At 36.3% G+C, this 25,873-nt stretch overlaps 1 protein-coding gene across 32 annotated transcripts in view; it reads left to right on the top strand.

The window, feature by feature from the left end:
- Nrxn1 (neurexin 1) overlaps positions 1-25,873 on the top strand; it is a 1,071,743-nt gene that overhangs the window by 465,079 nt on the left and 580,791 nt on the right. For 22 of the 32 annotated variants that reach the window (XM_076559341.1, XM_076559352.1, XM_042267516.2 and 19 more), the window contains 2 exons: positions 5,455-5,658; positions 8,400-8,426. In XM_076559341.1, the coding sequence (XP_076415456.1) occupies positions 5,455-5,658; positions 8,400-8,426 (231 nt within the window). The remainder of the gene's footprint in view (positions 1-5,454; positions 5,659-8,399; positions 8,427-25,873) is intronic. The other 10 variants (XM_076559345.1, XM_076559350.1, XM_076559337.1 and 7 more) reach the window with 1 other exon arrangement.

Raw genomic sequence — 25,873 nt, 5'->3', positions numbered from 1 at the left:
AGAAAAAAAAAAAAATGAAGCTACCTGTTTTTCTGTCTCCCCTTGTAAGTAGAGGAACGACTATTGAACACAGAATGAGGGTGATGTCCACAGCTGGTCTGGAGACCAGTATAACAGAAGAAATACCAGGACAAATGGTTGCAAGCATGTCCTTCCATCGACCCAGGGCTTTAGATGAATGGTTTAGTCACTATGCTCATTGTCACTTATTTTCCAGAGTGAAACTAAAAATCAATATGAAAAAATATTGACGAGTTGCTCCATCGTCCTCTCGTGGTGCAAATAGCAATTCTTCTCCCTGAGGTACTCGGCCTAAGCAGTGCCAGGCACTTCCCATAAAGCAATGCATAGTTGGTTCTTTTCCTTTGTCCTAAAATAGTTTACTTAATTTGACCTGAAAATTCAAAAGGAAAAGGTTGGCATTTTTAAAACTCAAAATTAAAATCTGTGTAGTAGAATTAGACAGGTCAATAGATTTTTTTCACATCGTGTAGACACAGCCGCCCCCCTTATGGTATTGCCTGATTATTGTAATTCCCGTGAGCTGACAGAGTCTAGCTATTCCTGCGGACTGTGGCTTGAAAGAGTACACCCTTCATACATTTCCTCTTTGCTTTTTCCTTCCTAATTAGTTTGTTTAGGTTGCTTTTGGAAAAGTTCCAAAAGAGAGGACCAATTGCCATAGCTTACAAAGTAAACTACATTTAGGTTCAATGTGAGATTACCAGACCTGTGTGAATTAAAATTTTGTTTTAATTTGAATCACCCAGAAAGATGCCAGTTATCCTGATGCTTCTTGGTTAAAGGGAAGCCGGAGAAGGTCTGTCTTATGAATTACAAAACTTCCAGTTAAATATGCATGGTGTACCACCCTGTGGCAATATTCTGCTACTGCATATGGCAAAATGAAAATAGAAATGATAGAGCTTTCTGAGCCAGAAGGGGAGAAAGGGAATATTTATATACTGCAATAATTAGAGGCAGAGGTGGAAAGTATGTCCCAATTTAAAATGAGAATTTAATGGCAAACGTCATCACTGGGATTTAGTATACAGTTTTAACTTATGCTTAGCTGGAAATTTCTGCAGATCTCTGTCTCTAAGTCAGTTGTTTCTTGGAAATAAAATGATGATGCCGTGTTGTTTGTGTTTTAGATTATGGCAATGTATTGCAAGAAGTATTTTCTCTTCTGAATTGATGTTTCACCCACATGACTGTGCCTCTCCTGAGAGCAAGGGTGGAACATGATGGTTGCCAGGCTCAGTGGCACAGAATGCTGCTTCTGTCCAGTTCTCAGCTGTGCCCTAGTTCCACAGACAGGAGATCATGCCTGGCCCTCTCAGTTTCAAATTCCAAAGGAAGTGTTGGACTGTGTCTCTTCTCCAGATGCACTCATACCACATTAGATGTTGATCATGAGAGTCAACCAACAATTCTTGAGATAAAAAGACAGTTATAGTTTTCATTTTATCATTCAGAATAAATTGATAGAAGCTGTTTCAGTCTATGCACATGACATCATAGAGAATGGTGCTGTGCTTGTCCCATATTATACAAGCAAAGAAAATTACATAAGAAAAACTATCCGTGACTTAAACAGGAAGATATTTTATTCTATGTCCATTGATTTTTAAAGAAAGATTAATACAGAAATGATGGCCTTCATAAACATTAAATGCAGCATTTTCTTTTTATATCATTTTTAGTAAAAGAGTTTTGAAGGTTAGATCACTTAAAAATTAGTCTTGGAGATAATGTGAAATAAGAGCATTGGTGTAATCAGAGGTCTACTTTATACTTGTTTGTTAAAATTCTAACAGATGGAGGGACAGATGTCAGAGCAATATAATTTGGCTCTCTGTCTGATTTTCATTGTTGATCACAATATGTGACTGCCTTTCAGCAAAACTGAGCACAGGTGTACACTTTTGACTACAAAGAGGAACAGTGCAGAAAAGCAAATTTATCAAACCTAATGACAAGAGAGAAGGGGAGAGAGAGGACCAAGTGGAAACTGTTTTTCTTCCTCACTGTGAAGCAGTGTCTTGAAATTATCCTTCTAAAGGACTCTTTTTTTATGTTCCAAATGATAAAATATTTTTTTCCAAATGTTAAAGATGCTGCCAAATAGCATAACCTTCAAATGTCAGAATGTTGTCTAACATTTATTTGGCACATTCTAGACTGCAACCTTGTACATTTTCCATTTCTTGCCTAATTAAACATCAACTCTAATTATGAGGAATCATTTATGCTTTCAGTTGTCGTTTATCAACAAGTTATCTTCACATTGAGAATTGTTTGAAATGGCACATGGGGGCACTCGAGTTTTATTACTTAACTATTCCTTCATTCCTGAAGCTTTTTTGGAGAATAGTAAAGGCTAATGAGCTTGATTTTTTTCCCTCCTCTAGATGGTACTTCACAATATATTTACAGCTAATTGTTAATTGTTTATTTCAAAAAGATGTGTCCTCAACCTAGTTTTCAAATTAAGCAATTTTTAAGAAAACGAAGTTATTTAAAAATATGATTATTATATAATAGAGTAGTTGTGCATATTAATTAACTAGAAGAAAACCAATAATGGTCTAGTATTTTTATCTATATGGCAGCAAAGTAACAAACAATCTATAATGATTCATTACTTTTATTGAGTTGTATGTTGCTTTGCATGATTGACCAAACATTAGAAGGGGGAAAACTATGTATCAAATTTCATATAAAGTTATATCAAAGCACATTTAAAGCTCATTATGACTTTACAGTCTTGTTTTAATATAAGATCAAATCATATATTTTAAGATCATATTTTATGTTCTCAGCTGTTAGGCCTGTGACTAACAACAGAGTATATGGATAAACAGAAACCCTTTCCAGTCTAACCTTCAGATTAGACATGAAATTATTATTTTTTTTTTTGCCGTACATTGCCAAACTTTGATTGCCCTGGTATCAGAGAGAATAAATGCTCTATTGCTCTGAGGAGCGCTCCTGCAAGCTTTGTGTCCACATGCAGAGAAGTTCTTTCATGTGCTTTCAATGTAGATGGCAGTTGCTAATTCAAGAAGCATTTATAGTGCAGTGTCTCAGCTCTGTCTGGCTCAGTGGCTCCCTGGTGTCAGAGTGGTGAGCAACTGGTCTGCTTCCTCAGGGTACTTTCAAAAGGGCAGATGCAGCTGATACCACCCAAACAAATGAGAAATTACAGTTTGAGATGATACTTCGATATGGAAGAAACTGAGGAGGGAGCTGTGTTGTCCAGAAGAACATTTCACCAAAATCCGGACTTTCAAAAAACCCAAACACTAATAGATGTAGGGTGAGCAATTTCCACATACAAGCATTTGCGAGTGCAAATGTTTTAATGATGAAGGGACTTGGAATGGGTGGAATAGATTAACTGTAGAGAATGATGATAAGAGCTGAGGGCAGAGAGGCTCTAACTGCGAAAGAAAAATAGAGACATGATTTAACCTGAAGAATGGTCAAATAGGGAGGGTGTCCCTCTATAAGGGTTCAACTTGGCTGCTGTGTGCAGAAAGAAAGGGTAGCTATAGATATACCACAGCGATAACTATTTTAGCTGTCTAGGTAAGATGAAAATAGAGACTGAAATAGTTTACAGAGGTTAAAAAAACATCAACTGAGATTTAAAAATGTAATTATAACACAAAAGTCTGTAAACTTGAAAATAGACTGCCCACAGCAGGGAGAGTAAGAGAGAAATCCACAGGTTTGGTTTCGGACAGTAATGTAAACATCATTTACTGAGATGGAAGGGATTGAAGGGATTTGGAATGTGTTCATTTGGAGAAGGGCAAATTAATGGTGAGATTATAATTCCATTATAACTGGAGACATCAAATAGGCAATAGATGAAGAAGTCTTCACTAAAGAGGAGGAGGGAAGAGATCTCACAGGTTGCTGAAGATCCATTAATCCAAGGCTGGGTGGAAAGAGCAGAGTATGAAGGAGAGAGTCCTAGAAACAGAGTGCAATACTTAGAGATTCAGGTTTCATGTTCAAACCTTGAACAAGAACAAATGACAGTTAAAATCGCCTGGAAACAGTCCTTGACTGTCTTGACTTTCTGAAAGATGAACTTTGAAAGCCATACCAGAAGATATTCTTTTTTTTTTTTTTTTTTTTTTTTTTTTTTTGGTTTTTCGAGACAGGGTTTCTCTGTGTAGCTTTGCGCCTTTCCTGGAACTCGCTTTGGAGACCAGGCTGGCCTCGAACTCACAGAGATCCGCCCGGCTCTGCCTCCCGAGTGCTGGGATTAAAGGCGTGCGCCACCACCGCCCGGCACCAGAAGATATTCTTAATAATAAACACAATTACACCAGTAAAGCTAATGACTATGCTGTGTAAATATCCAAGATAAATGAAAACTTTTAAGTTTATTTTCATTCCAGGTAGTTTTTCTTTTATTAAATGACATTTTGAATTCCCAGAAGCAACATGACTCATACTTGTTTCTCAATGTCCCAGTACCAAATGGCATTTAACATTGAGGGGTGCTGTTTCTTGAAGCAGTCTATCATCAGCAGTATTGCTAATAATTTCTTCACATGTTTAATATAGTGTTTGTGACTTCCATGTAACTTAATTTAGAAACACATGCCACACAAATCCCTATTCCTACCTCCACCCCTATTTGATGTACATAGTTATAGATGATTTGGTGGTACTTCAATATTATAAGGGCACCATGTTTGTGCTTATAGACATTTAAATTATTTCTTATTTGTAAAGGAAAATTAAAATAAGGTTATGGTTTGATGTAACTTAAAAACTTTCCTTATTAAGCATAGTAACACAATAGAATCTTCTTTCTTACTAGTTGGCATATTGTTGGTTTTTATTTTCTTCTTTGGAATAGTAACTTTGGTAGAGAGGATGACTTCTACATTTCTGTAGTATTTCTATTTTAGAGTAGATAGTATAAAAAAAAATATTGAAGTAGCATCTGTTCATCCCCGGATTTTCCAGCGAGCCTTGGCTTTAGGTATCTTCCACTAACACCCCTTGAGCTTGTGCTCCTGAATACTCAGTCAGAGGCAGGGCAAAGCTGACTAATGTTACAGAATAGTCAGGGCCCTCACTGCCTATCCACACATGCATCCTTGCACTGTTTCCAACTAGGTTGAGACTGCCGCTATTCAAAACAGCATTACCTATGCTTTTTACAAGGGAAATGCTTATAAAATATTTACGGCCCCATATGGTCATTGCTGTAGCATATGCTATAGGTAGAGGGGCTTTCTGAGTGTTAGTGTATACTTGACAAATGAAGGAGTCTTTGCTAGGATGTCCCTTGCCATTACAAAACAAGAAACTCGTTGCTGAAACAAATGAGCTGATTTAATCATTGAAAACTTCAGCAGATACCTCTTCACCAAGTGTGCACTACTCTAACCAAAACTGAACTGTATCCATTTTTTCCCCTAGAGGCAACAGTTTTGAGCTATGATGGGAGTATGTTCATGAAAATTCAGCTACCAGTGGTGATGCACACCGAGGCCGAGGATGTGTCTTTACGGTTCAGATCCCAGCGTGCATATGGTATTCTGATGGCGACCACTTCCAGAGACTCCGCAGACACCCTTCGACTGGAGCTAGATGCAGGGCGTGTGAAACTCACGGTCAATCTAGGTAACAATATGCCTTCCACCATTAAGCTGACACTTCTCACTTTTTGTTCAGTTTTGCCTGCAAACATTTATCAACTAGCCTGTTTGCTATGAAAAGTTAAAACAATCAATTAATGCTTTGGTGGGCATCACTTTTTTTATGTTCAACATAATTTAGTGTTTTGTGATTCCTACCAATGAGGGTTTGGGGAAGCCCTATCAGTGAGATGATTTTGAAACTTTGAATTATGAGGCTTTAAGCTTACTCAAAATGGATTTTTTTCTATTATATTTACTGATGTTCTAATGGGTGGTAGATGACACCCTTGAAAAATAAATAAATGAATGAACGAACAAGCTCAACATGTGTTAGATAACATGCACATGAAATCTATCGAATTTATACTTTGATGTCTAGAACAACTGTTGTTCCTGCTTCCTCCTTGGGCTTCTCCTTTGAATAGCCATTTTTGTGGTCCTCCATCTCTTCTGTTTTGGAGTACTGTGTGGGATATTTTGCTGTCATTCAGCAATCCACAACCCTTCAATGCCCAAAGTCTGCGGCCCTCAGCAAACAGCCACGAGAACAGTAAGGACACAGGCTCCTTTACAGAGAGATAATGCTTTCCTGATTAAGTGTACCAACAAAAAGTGTTGCTACAGTAAAATCTCACCAATCTAGATGAATTACGGAGTAAAAACAAAACAAAGAAAAGCATTGAACGGTAGAATTTCAAAAGTTTCGGACTTTATTATTTTTTAGTTAAATTTAGCTAATTTAACCTCAAATTAATATAAGCTGTGAAATGTTGTGAAGGGATGGGCTTAGAAGTTTATTTCAGTGAATGGAGGAGAAAGAACCTAATGAGATCCCGGTTCCCTGCAAGTTCTACCATCAACTTCTACTGAATCCTTGAAGCTAGCTTTCTAGCTGTGCTTGACCTTTCAAAATCTTTATTCACAGGTCGCCTCCCCCCAAGTGCTTCCATACCAAGTAAAGATTTAATATTCTGCCCAATAAGTTTCAATATTATCATTAAATCCAAAGAAGTGAAAATGATTGAGGTTTTACTGTATTTCATGACAGTAGTAAATACACACACACACACACACACACACACACACATACACACACACACACACACATACACACACACACACACACACATACACACATGTGTGCACACACACACACACATGGCATGCACACACGCACAGGCACACACACATATATGTACGCATGCATGCATAAGTGCACACGCAGGCACACACATGCACATATACATACACGTACACACAAGCATGCACACACACTGGCACGCACACACACAGGCACGCACACACACACACACACAAATCAGGAAAGGAAGAAAAAATTTGAAACCATGTAGATTTATTTTCAGAACAATAATTAGATGAAAACAACACGTGACATTTATGACAACCCAACCTACATTTTCAAATTGTGATGAGTAGAACAGTAGCTTATAAACTAGAAAAGTAACTCTTGCTAGCTTATTGCAAGTAATTACATTCAATAATACAAGTTAAACTAAGTTAAACAGTATAGTTTAAAAAAAATGCAGTACTGTTTATTGTTCTGTTAGAGTTCCCTCTAGTGACAATAATAGGTTACTACAAGAAAATGGAATAAATGGCTTAATTGCGCCAAGAGGCTGATTGCTCGAAATGAGAACATTTAGAGGGGTTCTCACCAGCAAAGCATTCTGTAGAAGGAGTTGTGTAGCTGCTGGTCCTTGGCTGTTTGCAACCACTTTTCTGATGCGGTTGACGACACATGACAAACTTAGCTATATGGACACAGAATCTAGGTTTATATTTTCCATGTTCCCCAAAGGCATTAAATAATAAGACAAAAGCCAAAAAAAAAAAAAAGAAAAAAAAACAATGCACTTATTTCGCCATAAAATACAATCAAAACATTCCATGCAGTTCTTTAAAAACAACTATTGCGTTATCCACACCAGCCATTCTGTTTCATATCTGCTTTTATGTGAAGCAAGCACACAAAAAGAAAAATCAGAACTGTACTGTTAACTGTGATCCTCAATGTAGCTAAGAGAGGCATAGTCCTGTGTACTGCACAGGATGGCTGGCTACTCCACAGCCATTGTAATGTCTAAGGATCCATACAGTTATTTCTTTTCACCTTCAATTAATACAAGGTGTGGAATCCACCAATATCTGGTTGTTAACGTTTTGTGCCCCAGAAAATCAAAAGAGAAATATATATATATATAATATTGGGATGAGAAAGAATAATTTTAATGTCTTTCTCCATTTGACGACTGCAGTTGTAAAGAATTCTGTCAGCCTTTGTGGGATATTAGATTTTGGAGGTCCAAGATGTCTGAGCCTAGCTGAGCTTGCACTGTACCCCATTGTGACGGAGCACTTTTAACTTTTGCTGAAAATAATCGTATGTTCTTTCACATATGGGGAGGATGTTGCAGCCAGTCTGAGTCAAGCATCTTTGACAGTTAACTACTTGTTACCTCACTTAGATATGTCACCATGTAGCTCTGTTTGAATTGGCCATAGTTTTAAACATTCTCTTGTTTCTAATGGTACGATTTTATAACAATAAATCTGGGTTCTAGAAGTATATAAAGAATAATGATATGGAGTGGCCAAATTTGCATGTGTCTGTCCCCGGAAGGGTGGACTGTAATTTTATTGGATGTCTGCAGCTATTACCTTGAAGGATAAATATTCATTTTTCATCTATTCTTCCCCATCTAGATTGTATCAGGATTAACTGTAATTCCAGTAAGTGCCTATTCAAAATTTTTAACTGTTTTCCTCCATTACAATGTAAGCTAGTCAAGGCAAAGAGAGAGTAAGAGAAATGCACTTATAAAACTCATGATCTCACCTTGCAGCATACCAGTCCATCATCTGGGGTGTAAAAATTCATTTTATATTTAATCCATCCAAAGTTTTCCCACTGTGGTTCCTACTCCTATGTGGGAAAGAGGTGGCAGATATTCGGAAACAGAAGGTAAAGCTGTCTATAGAAGCTATCGGATTATGCACTGGTATTTGGTCAGAAATTGAAGTCCAGTAGTTCCCTTCATTATTAAATAGGGGAAAATACCTTATTTCCTTCTGTTTCTATCACTTAACTCAAATATATAAAAGAAATGTTTAACTTCTCTTATTTTGAGAATTATTAATCATCCTTCTAAATTCATACAAAGATTTGCATACAAATAATGTGTTCCTCACCACCCTACATTCTTAGAAAATTTCTGAGTCTGAAGAGTTTATTCTTGATTATTAAGAATTTACATGATGAATTTTTACATCCTGATCATATATTGACAAAAATAACTAAAACCATTCAAATGTGATATGCATGCCAAATGACGAGTCAGAGAGATGCATGGACTGAGTTTTACTTGAATTTTGATGGAGATCTGAAACGATATAAGGACTGTGGTTTTATTTTGAGTTCCAGCATTAAGTAATAAGTAAATCTATTCCATTTCTTTATGTGAATGTTTAGATTTTTCTTTTCCAGGTTTTGCTGACCACATAATGAAAGCTCATCCAATGACCACAAATTCATTAACTACTTAATAAAATGATTCTAACACACCTCTAATCTCTTAATGTCGTAGTAAGATTCCGGTCTCTGGCCCTGGAAGAAAGCTGCCTGTGAGTTGGTGGGACGTCCAAAATATTTGACTGTTTCCAAAGGGTAACAACTCATTCTCTGAGAGGAAAAATTGTAAAAGCAAAATAACTTCTCTAATAAATACATATTATTGCATATGCTTGGGTTTGAACACAAGCAACTGATACTTGTCCTCACGTGTGGTAATATTTTTAAGCAAGAAAAAAAGGTGAGTCTGATAAATCACAGAATCAACATTGAATTATAATCTACAGCCAGCTATGGCAAGCACTTAAAAATGATCAAAATAATTCCTAAAAATTTTCTCTCTGAGCTTTAACACAAATGCAATTTCAAGTCTGCATCAGCTCCTCTCCAGCTGTTCTCCTAGATACCTTCCTGAAAAGGAATTTTATAGATTTTATAGGTCTGATTTTATAGATCTGATGCCCCGGTGCCCAGAAGTGCAGACAGAAGCACATTGGCAGCCCACAGAGTACTCTCTCTCTTCAAAGGTAGCTTTGTACCTTAATATAATGGTAGAGTCTACTGATTCCTGCTGAGTTGTAGAAAATTCATGTGGGGAAAAATGTCTATTTTTACACCTCCCCTTTATGTATTTTTTTTATTTAATTTGTATTAAGCACAAAATAAAACATTAATTTTTTAATTATAAAATGAAAATATACAGTCTGACAATTAATGGAAAAAGCTAAGTCAAATACAATTCTCTGTTGTTTAGCTACAATTGCTTAGAACATATACTGAACATAAATAAGTCTTCTTAGACTCAAGTCTGCTTTGTCTGCTATGAGGCTCTAGTAATATGATACTACAGACAGTTTTTCCCCATTCTTCGCATACTTCATATAATAATAACTTTGAAGACAACGATTTTCACTGGTTAGTGCTTTTTTCCTTTTTAAAGTAGTGTAAGTTACACTTGCACACTTGAATTAAATGAGTGGATCTCAAGCTTTCAGTACACACCCCAGACAGGACTGCAAATGCCTTAGCTTGACAGTAGGCCCTGGAAGAAACATTCAGTCACAAGGTAATGTTCTCATTTTCTTTTGCCTTTGTTTTGTTTGGGGAGCCAGGGACAGATGTAGTGAATTTCAAGAAGATGAGTCAAATTTGAGGCTAGTTAGGAATTTATGTTTCAAATAACATTCACCTGTTTTCACCCAAAGCACACTTGTCACTCAAGCAAAAATTAATTGGAAATATTTGTATCTCAGTCTAACTACAAAGACTAATTAATTGTGTGCAACTTTCATGAGCCCTAGCTTGTCTGACACTTTGACAGTCATACACATTTACTATGTCACACTCGCATGGCATCACTGTCTTGAAATATTATATGAAGTACTTAAATTGATATATTTTATCACAGGCACTAGATGGACTATAACAAAAAAGATTTCCATAAATTGAAAAATTATACTCTAAATTGTTCATATTGAGCAGAAGCCATCTGAGATTTATTTCTGCACATTGACTTTGAATTTTAATATTTTGATCTTTTGAATGGTAAAGAAAAAGTGTCACAGACCAATCTCAGTTTACTGCCATACCTCTGCCAATATCAGCATGAAAATATGTTAGCTCTCTGCAACTTAGAATTAGATTATGGTCGGTTTGAAAACCTGTGGGCTGAAACATGAACACATGGATCTCCACTGTCCTCTGCTCAGGGTCACAAGGGGAAGGGAGATGATACTTTCTTATTTCCTGCTCTGAGAAAAGCGAATCTTGGGTGTTAGTCACTTCTCTGTTGGAATAAGCACCATGACCAGAAGCAACTGATAGAAAGTAAAGTTTATTGGGCTTGTGACTGCAAAGGACTAAGAGCCTGTCATGATGACATGGAGGCAGGTGACATGGAGGCAGGTGACAGGCAGGTAGGTGATAGGGAGGCAGGAGAGCGGGCTGCAAATGTGATTAAAGGAGCAGGAATCTGAGAGCTTATATCTTGATGGCACAGTGGAAGTGATCTGAGCCTTTAAACTCTCCAAACCCAAGCAGTGACATCCTTGCTCCACCAAGACTGCATCTGCCCATTGTCTCCCCAAATATTGCCACTAAATGGGAACCAAGGTTTCAAATACCTGAGACTGGGGAAGGGGCATTTCCAGTTCAAACCATCACACCTTGACTCAATAATTTTGTAATGCAATGGCCAAAACAAACAAACAGAAAACCCCAAACCAACCACCACATTAGTGCAGATAATTTCTGGGTAAATAAAGATAATTCAGTACAGTTAGTTGGGAAAGGACTGAGAATTCACATCCATTTACCATAAAGATGAAGAATATTTGAATTAATTGAAAAAACTATAGGCTACTTGACAGAAATCATCATAAAACTATACTAATATGAACTAAATAATAATAAATATTGTCAAAAAAGTGTTTTTTAGCTGAGCCTAAATAATTGGCTATGAAATAATATTACAAAAATGTATTTGGCTGTCTCTTGGCTGTTCTGTAATATTAAATGACTTACGTTTTTTAAGACTATAAGAAATTGCAAAAGGAACTTTCTATTCCATGTAGAAATTTCTCAAATGTTCTGTTTGTAGGGTCTGTACAACGTTTTGCTCTTAGTCTGTATTCTTTCCATTGCAAAACCATATAGCTAGAATCTCTTTGAAACTCTTGAGTTAACAAGAGAGGTCTGATTTCAAATTGGATACACAGTGATTCCAAACAGTATGTATGAACTGATTAGATGATATTTATTTTTTCTGAAAAAAATATTGCCTTTGTAGTGGTGTATTGGTTAGTTAATTTTTTTCTACGCATCCTTAGAAGCATTTAGAGCTATAATCTTTGGAGGTTGAAAGATATTGAAAATTTGGAAGCCAGATTTGCATTCATGACCCATGGTTGGGTCCTAATGGTCATTGAAGTAACTACTTTCATTTTGTAGTGGAAATAGTAATGATTTAATTTTGTTGTTGTTTCTTTTTTTGCTTGTTATTCTCAATAGTTTTTGTTTTTTCATAGTAGTGGCATATTACAGAATGTTCTTGCCTATAGGAAGACATAAATCCATTCCAGCAATAGATTGTGCGTGTGTGTGTGTGTGTGTGTGTGTGTGTGTGTGTGGTGTGTGTGTGTGTGTGTGTGTGTGTGTGTGTGTGAGAGAGAGAGAGAGAGAGAGAGAGAGGGAGGGAGGGAGGGAGGGAGGGAGGGAGGGAGGGAGGGAGGGAGGGAGGGAGTGTCAGGGTGGAGAGAAGAGGAGAGAGGGTGTTCAGACCCTTTCAAGTGCTAGAGGTTAATGCTAGGTCTCTTTCTCTGAAGTTTTCCACCATCTTTTGTGAGATGGAGCTCAGCAGTTGGGTAGACGCACTAGTTAATGACCTCCTCCTCCCCCATGTCCCAGAGCACAGCCGGTAAACACTGCCTATGAGAGGAAGCTCATGTTCTCATGCTTGGCCTGAGAACACTTGCCTCACTGGACTTCTCCCAGCCCGAGAAATGGATTTCACTAAATCGTGCTCTCTGCTTTGCTTGTTTTCTTTGCCTTTCTGATTGTGTGCTGGCTTCTCTCCCTCCTCCCCTGCTCGTTCCTCCTTCCCACTGCTCTCTCAGTTTCTTTCTGTACCTATAATGTGGCTTTCTTCTCTTTCCTTTCTTCTTACTTCTGTAAGAGAAGAAAACCTCGTTGGGGCTAGGACAATTACTTCAGTAAGCACAACTTTCAACTGCTTTTGGCTTATCGTACCAAGTGATTCATCTAAGATGCCTAAACAACAAAATTGCAGAAGCTATTAATGTGGACAAAATGTCAAGGGGTAAAGTTCAAAGTCTTTTACAGCACAAAGCCCCAGTCCTAGAGACAGACAGGAATCTAAAGCCAACTACTTAACCTCACTTTTGACTTGGAAAAAGATAAGCAACATTCTAAGCAGTATTGTTATTGGAAAATGGACTTTGATGGATGCCTAGGGTGGATAATAAGATCTTTGTATTATCATTTTATTACCAGAATGAAAAGATCAACTGGATATTAGCTATCACCAATTTTTCTATGTAGATAAAAATGGAAAGCAATAAAAGAATGCAAAATGTCAACCTGTGGCACTTAAGCCATTTTAGATTGCTGTGATCAAGCTGTCTCTTGGCAATGCCACTTAAAAAGATAGGCGTGCATTCTGGGGGATGGTGCAGATTAGACTGGAGCCAGCGTGCAGCTCAGAGCTGCATGGTCCCTGAAGAGCAGAAAACTTGAGAAGGCAGCTTTCTGCTTGATCTCCCAACATTGGAGTTTGTTTTGTAGAGTTTATCAGTAATTATCTCTGAGTGGCCTGTGTCGTCTGCCACCTGGGTTAGATGACATTGAAGAAATAACAGATGCAAACACACATACAAAAAATTAATTTTGTTATTGTTATTAACTGAATGTATGTACAAAGGAAAGATAAGAAACAGTTTCATAAATCATCGTTTTCAGCAAAACGTTAAGAGTAATGGAATATAAAACATAGAGGAAAATTATAGGTCTCTAACAGAAAACAAGCAGCTAAGATAGACAGAAGGTTTTGAATACAGCCGCTGGTCTAGACAGCTCTCAGAGCTGGAATGGAACTTGAAGGAAGCCTGTTTGGATCATCTTCACATTTAAACTGGGGAGCAGTAGAAGGAAGAACATAGCTTTTCCTGAGTGTTTTCACGACTGCATAGATTGGCCACGGGAGGTGAGGGACTGCAGACTTGGATCTAACATGAACAGTCTCCCACTGCTTAGATGCCAATAGAGAAATCTACCTTGCTCCAAAATGTCAGAAACAATCATTATTTGTGCAGGTAGAACTCTTTCCAAACCCTGATGAAGGTGGAGTTCCTGATTAGTGCTGAATATGCTCAAGTGGTCTTTTATTATTGAGTATGGCTTTGTAATCATTAGTCTAGGCCAACATTGTCAGGAAAACCTAAGCAGTTTCTGACAAAATCATTCTGACTTTGATATTTCTGTTTTTATTTTTCTCTAAGATGGAAGCTTTCTTTTCTCTAACCAAATGTCACTCAGTGAATGACTGCAGCTTGCCTTCAGGGTAGTTTTCTGTGTTGAAAGGACAAACATCTGGATATACTTGCTTTGCGCTTTTGTTCTTTTTTGAATTTTCTTCTTTCCACTTGTTTTCCTTTCTTTTTTCTGACTTTCTTTCCTCCATACCCCTCTTTCTGGGGGGATGTGACATTTTTTGTCATGGATCCAGAAAAATGAAAGAGAAATATGATTAGCCACTACTTGCTGGTGGAGAGATGCATTTCTTTCCTTTTGCTTTTATGTCTCCCGTTGAGAGATGTATGGTTAGAGTTTCATTAGCTGTTTATTTCCTTTTTCTGTACAGTTGATCTTTTCACTTTGTTTATTTATTTTTCTGTACAGTTGATCTTTTCACTTTCGTACTTGTAATGATTCAATTCCATAAGCAGCTAATTTCTATGGGATAAAAAACACTAATAAGAGCTCAAAATATTTAAAAGAGCATCTGATATCAAGGAAATAGTAATACCTAAAAGTGATACAATATGTCCATGAAATCACTCCTTTAAAAATTAGCATTACCAGTTTTATTCATATAAAGTTATTAATGACTTATACCTTATCACTTACTCATCTAAAAATATGAAAATAAATATCATGATCATAGAGTTCAATTAACATAAAATCACTAAACAGGAAGTGTCCATCTGCCACCTGTTAAAGCAGATTCATAACATAAAAGGTTGTCCAGTTAACTCCTGGTAAGACAAGTGGAGTGTAGGTATCATAGCTTAGCTTGTATTTAAATGAGCCTGGATACATATATCACATTTGGGTACCATGGTTTAAGACATGAAATAAAAGTTTTTTGAAATTTTTGAGAATTTTTTTTGATAATTTTTAAAAGTTTTTTCATAGGAAGATGTTTTCTATTTGATTATTTATGTATGCAAGTATACATAAGCATATTGCATATTTCCAAAAATGTCTAGTATCTTCATTTTCTGTTAGTTTCCCTAAATTTCAGAACATTTTTCATTACAGAATAATTAAACTATGTTCCCACTAAATCACAAATCATGTGGACTCAAATATTTTTTAGATGGAATAATACCACTGTATGCAAATAAAAATTTTATTATGCCAAATGATAACATTACTAAACACAGTAAGGTATCCTGACCATTAACCAGAATATATACTTGAGCATTTAGTAAGAACTCACCATGCTATCCCTTCTTATCTAGTCACAAAGATACTTCATAAAGATCACTAATAGTTAGTACTCGAGAAAACTAATACCGTTCTTCAAAGTTTATAGTGTATTAAATTTGTTCCATATTTGAGAACTAGATACATTTGGACAGTCTTAGTGGTAAAGGTTTGTTATTAGGATACACTAAGAATCAGTACAGTATGAGTTAATTTTAGTCATGACAGACAGTTTTGGGGATATTAAATGGGGTTCAAGCACTGGAGGATAGTGCAGATCTCTGTTGCTTTAACTGTGAGGGACTGCTGCCATCCCAAGATTCCAACTCAAGGGTTTGTGATTATGATCACAAGCTGTCTGCTCTTTTTGCCCCTCTGGTATCTTGGTCATTCCTCTCCTTTTTGCTGATTCCCTTGTTTTTCCTCTGCTGTGGCTTTTCCTTGTCTTTGCTGAACTCATGGTGCCCTTTACCTTGTGAGTGTTTCCATTCATGGCTCGGTCTGTGCTGAATGTCTTTATTTTTCACATTGTTGCTCTTTCTCTGTTTACTCTGCATGCAGTGGATCTCAAATCTCCTGGGAGATTTTAGTGGGCTTGTTACTTCAAAATGTCTCATTGGACTGAGCTTTCAAATCAGTATATCCTTGACCTATTAACAAGAGGTTAGACTTGGTGTGGAATGTCCACTCTTGAACCAATCAGCTGGCTTCAAAACTTGGTACACCATTTTACACTATCTTCAAAGGGGACATCTGGACTGCCAGAGTTCCACAAATGCTAATTCTCTGAGCTGTATGACTAAAGTATTTTCACTGTGGCTATAGAATGGCTCTGGGGATTGCAATCTCTTCACTACATCACTCTCATGTCAGTTGAATGGAAAATGTTACTTCAATAGAAAGGGAGAGTACCAGAATTGATTTATTTTCTTTGCTTCTTTTCAATGAAAACAAAGAGCAAGATGGCTATGAAATATATTGAGAAAATAATTTTCAAAAAATAATAAATGCTAAAATACTCGAATTATGATTTTATTGACCACAGTTTTACTCCTTTGTTAATTATTTCCTTAATGTCACTTCTTATCACAATTAACAGATCTTTGACTTAAATACAAATTTTCATTGCTTAGAACTATTGCAGCCAATGGAACTTCAATGTCTGTTGACTGCATATGTATGTATAATAAGCTTGCTTTAGAAATGCACAGTATAGCCAGATGCCCATTTACACATGCCCGTAATCTTGCTTTTTCAGAAGTGGAGGCAGGAGGACTAGGGATCCAAAGTTGTTCTAGCTACACAGCAAGTTTAAGGTCTGTCTGGTTTATGTGAGACTTTTGAAAAAAATAGAAAGAAAGGAAAGAAGGAAGAGAAGGAAAGAAAAGAGCAAAAGTAAGAAAGAAGAGCTATATGTAATATAAGAATTACAAACATGTTTTAAATTTACATGAAAATAATGTAAGGAGCTAGTGAAATTTGTTCATGAATCTGGAATCAGGAAATTTCTCATTCACAGCTACAGAATATAAAGAATTCTTAATCATTTTACATGTCATAAAATAAAAAAGGGGTAGAATAGTTTATTTATGTGAAAAAAAAACCTGAATCCTAACTAACACCTACAAGTAACAAATTTCTACTCTGCATTTCATGCATTATAAAAATTTTCATTAAATGAAAAGAAAATGACTTGATATAATTACTGAAACATTCTTAGAATGTAGACTTATTCATTATATAAATAGTATAGAAATAGGCAGACCAGTAGAGAACCTAGACCATGATACAATAACATAAAATTACTTTTTAAAAATTGTTAATAGAGCAGGGCAGTAGTGGCGCACGCCTTTAATCCCAGCACTTGGGAGGCAGAGCCATGCGGAACTCTGTGAGTTCAAGGCCAGCCTAGTCTACAGAGCAAGATCCAGGACAGGCACCAAAACTACACAGAGAAACCCTGTTTCAAAAAACCAAAAAAAAATGTTAATAACCATACATATGAGTTCTGACCCTAACTCCAGAGGTGATAAATTTTGACTTATTTAAATAGATCTTGTATATGTAAACCTAATCATCTTATGTCAGAAACTTTATTAAGTCAACCCAGAAATTTTATATTCCAAAGAGTACTTTGACACTTCGTTAAACAATATAATATACTAAGTAAAACATTTCAGCCAATAGGTGTAAGAAATAATATTACACTGAGGGTATATAATAGCTGAATGGTAGAACAGGTGCCTAGTAGTAGAACCTTGGCCTCTACCACAGTAATGGAGATATTGGAAGGATGGAGGGAGAGACAGGCACACAGAGACAGTGAGATATAAATGCAGAGATAGAGAGTGAGTGAGGAAGGGAGAAATAGGGAGAGGGAGGTAGGGGTAGGAAGAGAGGAGAGAGAGAAAGAGAGAGAGAGAGAGAGAGAGAGAGAGAGAGAGAGAGAGAGAGAGAGAGAGAGAGAGAGAACTTTCCCAGAGTTTCTGGAATTCTGTCTTTTTGTTGGTGAGGTGCTAGTGACTCTAATTTCTTGCTTTTGCTCATCATGTCCACTTTCTAATTTCATGTGATGAGTTTTTCCTTTACTTTTTAGTCTAAAGGCTGTGAAAACTAGATAAAGTAAATGTCCTACTAAAATAAAATTAAAATCAACCTCATTATTATTTAGCCTGATTTAGCCTACATAGATAATATATCCATGAACATCTGAAATCTACTGGCATATTAAATTGCTCTTTTATTTTGGCTTTCAAAATAACTAGAATAAGTATTATGTCTTTTAAATTTTATTTTATTTTCAATTATGTGTGTCTGTGTGTAGATTTGTGAGCTTATAAGTGCAGGTGCCCAGACACTCCAGAAGCAGGTGTCAGATGCAATGGAGTTGGTGTTCCAGGATGCTAGGAATCAACAGGTCCTCTCTGAGAGCAGTGCATGCTCCTCACTTACAGAGCCACCTCTCTAGCCCATGAATGTCTTTTAAGAGAATATTTGGTTCCTAACCAGAAATAATAGTCATATTTGGAAGCTTTGTGGAACAGAAAATATTCAAAAGTAGTATATGACTTCAAATGTCACAGAAAATTTTTATTAACATATTAAGTGCTCTCACGACTCCAACTTTGCATAATATATATTTATGTATATATTATATATTATATGTGACACCATGTATATCCTATGTGGTCTTTATGCAGATAGATCATGATACACAGATTGTTTAAGTCCAAGTAAAGAAGGATTTAGCAGTCATTGTGTCATGATTAGAAACATTTTCTGCTCTCTTTCTAATTCTTGGGTGGGGAGGGAAGCTTTCCCATAGCCGTTAAATCGAAGCAGTCATGGAAGACTGGAACAGAAAGAAACAACTTCAAAGAACAGATTTCTGGTCACATTCCTTAAAGTGTGCTTTCTCAGCAAATAGGCCTCTGATTGACACTTAAAACAGAGACACGGGTTCCCAGGTGCCAACTGTTCTCCCCCTAAAAGAAAGCAAAGGACAAAGGAAAACTCAAGACAAGAAGGAGCTTGGCTCTGCTTCCAGGTGATATGCCAAGCTTTGTTGACTCCATGGGAGGCCTGCCTCTTTCTGAATGGAAGAGGAGTGGATGGGAGGCTGGGTAGGTTGAGGTGGGGAAGGGAACAGGAGGAGAGGAAGGAGGGAAAACTGTGGTTGGTATGTAAAATAAATGAAAAAGAATTAGTAAGAAAATGATTTTTAAAAAAGAAAAAAAAAAAAGACGCTTAACCCTATTTTTCACCAGAATGCTTTTTACTTCTGGAAAAAGTATATTCAAAAAATCCCCCAAATGCCAAAGATTTCTTAAATTTTATGAGATCAGCTTTATCCTTAATAGTAGTCAGCATAAGATATGAGAACTTTGAAGTATGGAAAACAAAACAAAAATCAAACCACTATTCTGGAATGACATGGAGTAGATGCTACTCTATATATCCTTATGAAAAGTAAATTCTTTAACTATTCCAATAGTTTTTTATGCAAGAAAACTTATTTAATCCAATAATCTTTGCACTATGATGGATGATAACCCTGTTTATGAAATGTCAGTTTTTACATTAATTAATATTTATATGCTTAGAAACTATATGCATTTTAATTCCTAAAATTTGAGACAGGTTGACTCTGTATAGGTGTTGTATAAGATGAATGTAAATAAACACTAATGTAGATCAATATAACCTTTTTTTCAAATAAATGAACAACAAATATATTTTAATTTGCATAGAAGCTCATTAACTCTTTAGTACTTAATTTATACCTTCTAGCTACCCTATTATGTGATAAGCAATTCTTGGAAATGATTATCTTTTTTAACCTTAAAATAAAATCACAGTCCAAATTTTTACTTTTATTTATAATTGGCTTATTTTTTGTGTGTGTATTTCTAAGTTGTAAGTTGAGCTAGAATAGATTTGAGGAGAGCTATTTTTGAAACATTCTTTGAGCAATATATTTGTTTAACTTGTGATTATTTTACTGTGTTGTGAATATAACTATGCACTTGAAAGGTAAAAATATCTTTAAACTGTTGGCTTTTCCCATTGAAAAAATATTTACATCAGAGGTATTTATCCTGATCTGTCATAAATGGGTACAATCAATATCACAACTCAGGAGTTCTACATATTTTTGTAGATGGTTTAAACTTTTTTGATCTACTTTCCCACATCAATGGCATTTAGCCAGGAATAGAATGGGAGATAAGGAATCTGTAAACAGTGAAACTTATAATAGAATAAGGGCGCTGTAATGAGGAGACATCCCTTGAGGAATCTGTTTCAATCCCCAAATGTCAGCTCTTCTTGCCAATAAATGCCTGTTTACCTACTTGTTTCAAAATTAAACATGAAAACTTGAGCTCCTGTAGTACCTAAGCTGACTAGCCTCTTTGCACCTAGAAATTACTAACTACTGGTCTTGGGTCATTTTGTTTTCTTAGGCAGTACATACATACTTATTAAGTTCATTCTCAAAGAAATTGAGAGAAAAGAAAACTGTCCAAATAGTTATCAGCTTATTGAATCACCCAAGTTCTCTAGCAATAAGATTTACTACATCCCATACTTTTAAACATTAAAAAAAGGGACATAGCTAATATCGTATCTTTGTGACTAGAAGCATTTAAGCATTTAAAGTTTATGGGGTGGCTTTCCATTAATCATTTGTCTTAAGTTAATCATTCATCTACCTAAATAAAATTCCCATAAAATCTAAAAAAAAAAAAGCAACAATCTTTTAGCCAGGCATAGTGTCCCACACCTTTAATCCCAGAACTCAGGAGACAGAGGTGGGCAGATCTCTGTGAGTTCAAGGCCAGCCTGGTCTACATAGTAAGTTCCAGGACAGCCAGAGTGACATAGAGACACTGTCTCAAAAAACAAAAACAAAAAAATGTAACCTTTCAACAAATACTTGGCAAATTGTTATTGTTCAAAGCACTGAGCAAGAAGATATATTCTCCAAGTTTTCAAATTTATCCAGAAGGAAATAATGACAACATAATATTGATAATAGTTATTATCATGAGAACTCACCATACAGCAGATGTTGCTTTAAGTGATAAAAATACACTAAGCTCATTTGTAGACGAATGATTTCTCTTATTAGCATATTTTACAGATAAGAGTACTAACTGAGGCACAGGGAATAGAAGTATATTAAACAAGTTCCCACCAGAACAGCTGTTCCAGATCAACATAAATAATGTTTTTAAAAGTACAGAACAAAAGAAGAAAGGATGATTTTAAGTAACAATCTAATCAACACAGAAACACTGAACTTAATGTGATGGGTTTCTCTGGTAGAGGTTCATGAAATGCCTTTCCTCAGTGGTTAGTGTTCAGGTTTTGAAGAATAGGCATGCCAAGGTTAATATTTGATTTATGTTATGTACTCAATATACTTTTTAATGGGAAAGGATATTTTTAATATTGAGTGAAACACTGTGTGCCTGCCCTTAGGTCTCAAGGCAAATAGCTTTCCTTAAAGTCATTTTGAATCATCTTCAAGCCTATAACCTTGTTGGAATTAAAGAGAACTTAAGGAGAAATAGAATACGGACTGGAGTTACCTCATTTGGCTGGCCATCCATCTTGTGGTTCCTAGGGTGATTGGTCTGTCACCAAGCCCAATTTGTTACTGGCATTAAACCCCACCAGCAGGGCAGACCACAGGCAGTTCTCTGGTTCCCCACAGGTCATGCCATTAAGTGTAGGCAATGTGGCAAAAATGATTTCAACTTATCCTTGTGTGTAAATTTCTGAATATAATAAAGCTTACAGAAGAATGCTTCAAGACCAATTAAGTACAGACTGAATACTGCTAACTTAGACTGCTTTAACCTGTATAACCACCCAGGACCCTGAGATGGGAGGACCCCATGCCGAGGCCAGTGTTCTCCGGGCCCTAGTTTCAGATTCTTCATTTGGGGCAGGGCCCCCATGTTTTCAGTTTGTACTAAGCCTACAAAATATGTAGCCTGTTTGCCCATGGTATTATAGAAAGTAGCAAAGGAAGAGTGGAGGCGTATGATTTACATGTCTAATTTCAATTTGCAATTAAATTTCCTGCTGACTCACAGGAGAAGTAAAGAAAGCAAAACTTCACTCTCCCAGCTCACTGAAATCTGAGGAAGGCACTTAATAAAGAATTAATGTCCTTTGATTTTATTATAATTTATAAAAAAGATTTTTTTAATAATTATTTTCAAACTAGAATCTAATAATGAAGTCAAATGGCAAGCTGTGGGCGTCATAATCATAACCCAAGAAACACATCCTCATGCCATTTTCCGATAGGAAATGTGGCTGCCAAGCACTGTGACTCAGACATCAGGCTGCATGCAGCCATCTCTGCCTGTGACAAGGGCTTCTCTGCCTTCCTGTCTTGTCACAGTGACAAGGCTGGCTTCTAGCCTCCCACAGGGCCCTGCCTCCCACCACAGGCTAAGTGAGTTGCCAAATAACCCTGTCAACACCTGGGGAATTGATACAGATAGAAACCTATTTTTATATACATATACTCATATACACAAGCATAAAACTTAAACATGAAACCTTCTAAATCTGAGGAAAAGTAAGGTAATTAATGCATTCTAGATTTTGTGTTTTTAAAAGCATTTTAGTTAAGTTTTTTTTTTAGTTTGTAATTTTTCTTTATTTTTATGAAAATGATAAAACCTGGAACAATTCAGTACAGTTAGAATAATTACAATATTTAAGGTCACCTTTGGATCAAAGGCCACAGTAACTAAAACTCAGAGTATCTGACTCTCAAACACTTGACTATTTTTATTATAATTTTTTTATTACTCAATGTATAGAAAATTATAGGAAAGTTTAAATTAATGTGAACTTACAGGCTAAAAACAGAGACCACAAAAGCTAGCCATTTCTTTTAATAAAGTTTTATTCAAACACAATATAAACATTTGTGAGCATGTAGTCTATAGACTGTTTTTAGAAGAGCAAAATTGAATAATTACAATAGTGATCTATAGCTTTAGTTATTCTTTGGCTAGCAACAAATATTCCATCCCTGACTGAGTAGTAAACAAGATCTTTCCTATACAGAACAAAACCCCCCAGTCAGGGTTGGCCAGAACTGACATCATTGTTAGATACAAAATACATTTTCTAAATGCAAACGAATAGGAAAATGTGTTATGCAACCCAGAATAAATAAGACTAATTACATAACAAGAGACACAATAGGAACCATTTTTGCATTTTCATACTTCTGTGATATCATGGCGCTGTATCTTCTCTCTAATTCAATTATAGGGTGTTACAGGCAATTTAATGGTTTTAAAATGTATAACAGTCATGTATGAATGTAGAACCAATCTGTGAGTTTAAGGTGATACATTGCTTTTCAGAGTTTATTTCTGGACTATGGAAATGTTAATATCCACTTATACATCGATGCAATGTTTAGCCCAGATGGCTGTGGTAAAACATAACCCACTCTTAATAAAGTGGAGGCTGTAGATGAATCACTTCTAGAGTACAAACTTTGTTGAGTTCTACCTGCCTATCCTCCGTGCAGATTTCTGATGGAGGATTTACAGAAAGAGCATCAGAATGCTCGTGCTTACTAAGTATTCTCATTGTAGAAGCAGATTAACTACTGAGGTGTCTAGATGATGCTACAAAAGAGAAATTGCATTTTGTGCCTAAGAGACTGAGTGCATGGTAGAGCTAGCCCATTTGGGTACTCAGCATCTTTGAAATATATCCCTAGAGGCAGATATAACTACCCAAAGGGTGTGAAAAGGTATAGCAAAATTCTGCCTTGTGGCACACAAGTGTGCTTTTCTTAAAAGTCAAAATATAAATGTTTGGATTTGCTTGATACATCTCTATGTACCTTTCAGTTCCAGAGGCAGTTGTAAATTTCATCTGGAGGGTTCTGCTGGCTTCTTTGAAGGTTCCTGGCCTTTATTTTCTTTGTCTTCTGTTGCTTCTCAGTACCCCCACTCTCATGGTCACAAACCATTTCGAGCAGTTCACAAAATATTTGCCCACATGCTTTTCAATGTTAAAATACCTGAAATTTCCACCATGTACATCCTGTCTTACCCTATAAGACAAAGCGCATGCTTGTTGACCAATTTGAGTCCCATATGCTAATGTATTTTAAATTTATTTTCATAATTAAGTTGGCTATTTTAGAACCAAACGAGTAAAAGTAGTGAGTGTGTAATTTCAAGTTCCAAATTCAAACTTATTCTACTATGTATGCTGATGCACCTTGAAAGGTGCGAGTCTGTACATTTGAACCAAATGTTGAGAAGGTATATTTAAAAACACATCTCCTTCAACATTGCTTGTAAAATGTATACAGCTTCGAGGCTGCCTATGGTTTTCACTGATACTTCTGCCCAGAGTAGGAACATCTATGCATACTGTGAATGCATGTAGACTAGAGTAGCTATGTATTTCTGAATAAGAAGGAACAGGTAATGATATGAGACAAAAATTATTCCCTGATTTTGGCCAGTTAGGTGGCTGTCCTAGTTAGAGTTTCTAGTGCTGGGAAGAGACACCATGACCACAGGAACTCTTATAAAGGAAAACATTGAATGGGGTGGCTTACATTTTCAGAGGTTTAGTTCATCATTATCATGGTGTGACATGGTGGCATGCAGGCAGGCATGGTGCTGGAGAAGGAGCTGAAAGTTCTCTATTTTGACCCGCAGGCAACAGGAAGTCGTCCTCCTATAGGTATAGCTTGCACATGGGAGACCTCAAATCCTGCCCCTACAGTGACACACTTTCTCAACAAGGCCACACCTACTTCAGCAAGGCCATAGCTCCTATTAGCGCCACTCCCTATGAGCTTATGAGGACCAATTACATTCAGACTACCACAGTGACTTTTGTTAAGTAAATCTCACAGATACCAGGGATCTGAAGACTCTTCTCCCACTGCATTTGGTACTGAGGAAAATCAGCTCCCCCTCATTCAGCTGTCTTTAAAATGTAAGACTGTATTAATTAACTGTACACTGCTTGAAATCTGTTTTTGTCACTAAGCCATTTTGTTATTCAATCATTAATTTATATCCACAACTTTAAAATATGATTTAGAGTGATTCACACACAAATAATAATAATAATAATAATAATAATAATAATAATAATAATAATAACAATAACTTACAAATAAGTGATCAGGGAGAAAAGCAAGTAAGTTTTTTTTAAGAAAAATTTTTAAAAATCACATTACTGAAACAGCACATATTCAGCCTTGGCTTCTTAGTATATAGACTATAAAATAAGGCAGTAAGTTGCTCATTACATGAGACAGGGGAGGATCTAACAGATTTTCAGCATTTGGACTTTTTGATTAGATGGTAATTTCAGTACATGACACAGGGCTAATAATATAGGCAATAGTGGTAGGTTGCAGCACTAATGTAACTTATCTACAGAATAAACAGCCTTCTTCAAACACAGTTTGAAGTTATTAACAACAAAATAGTTTCTATAAACCAAGTGTGATCTTAAAGGATTATTTGCAAATGACTTGAATGAGCCTTTGATGGAGTATCTGACAAGAAATAAGCTAAGAGAAAAGAGCTGAGAGAAAAGAGCTCTCTGTTAGGGCAGCTCATAAACAGGGCTCAGTGGGATTCTGGATTTTTTGCTGAGGCTTCAAGGTACAAGATGGAAGGCAGGCAACTCTTCTTTTGTGCATTTTCTATGTTCACTTTGCAAAATTACATACAGGACAAATAATTACGAGTTTAAAAACAATGATAAAAGCCATTGCCACAGCTCAGCTCCTTGAGTTTCACATATCCCAGCCATCCCTGTAAGAGAACAACCAGGTCAGTCTTCAGCAGTCAGTGGTCCT

The sequence above is a fragment of the Peromyscus maniculatus genome, chromosome 22 (genome assembly GCF_049852395.1).
Source record: "Peromyscus maniculatus bairdii isolate BWxNUB_F1_BW_parent chromosome 22, HU_Pman_BW_mat_3.1, whole genome shotgun sequence".
Taxonomy (NCBI): domain Eukaryota; kingdom Metazoa; phylum Chordata; class Mammalia; order Rodentia; family Cricetidae; genus Peromyscus; species Peromyscus maniculatus.
This window is presented reverse-complemented; position numbering and strand designations above follow the sequence as displayed.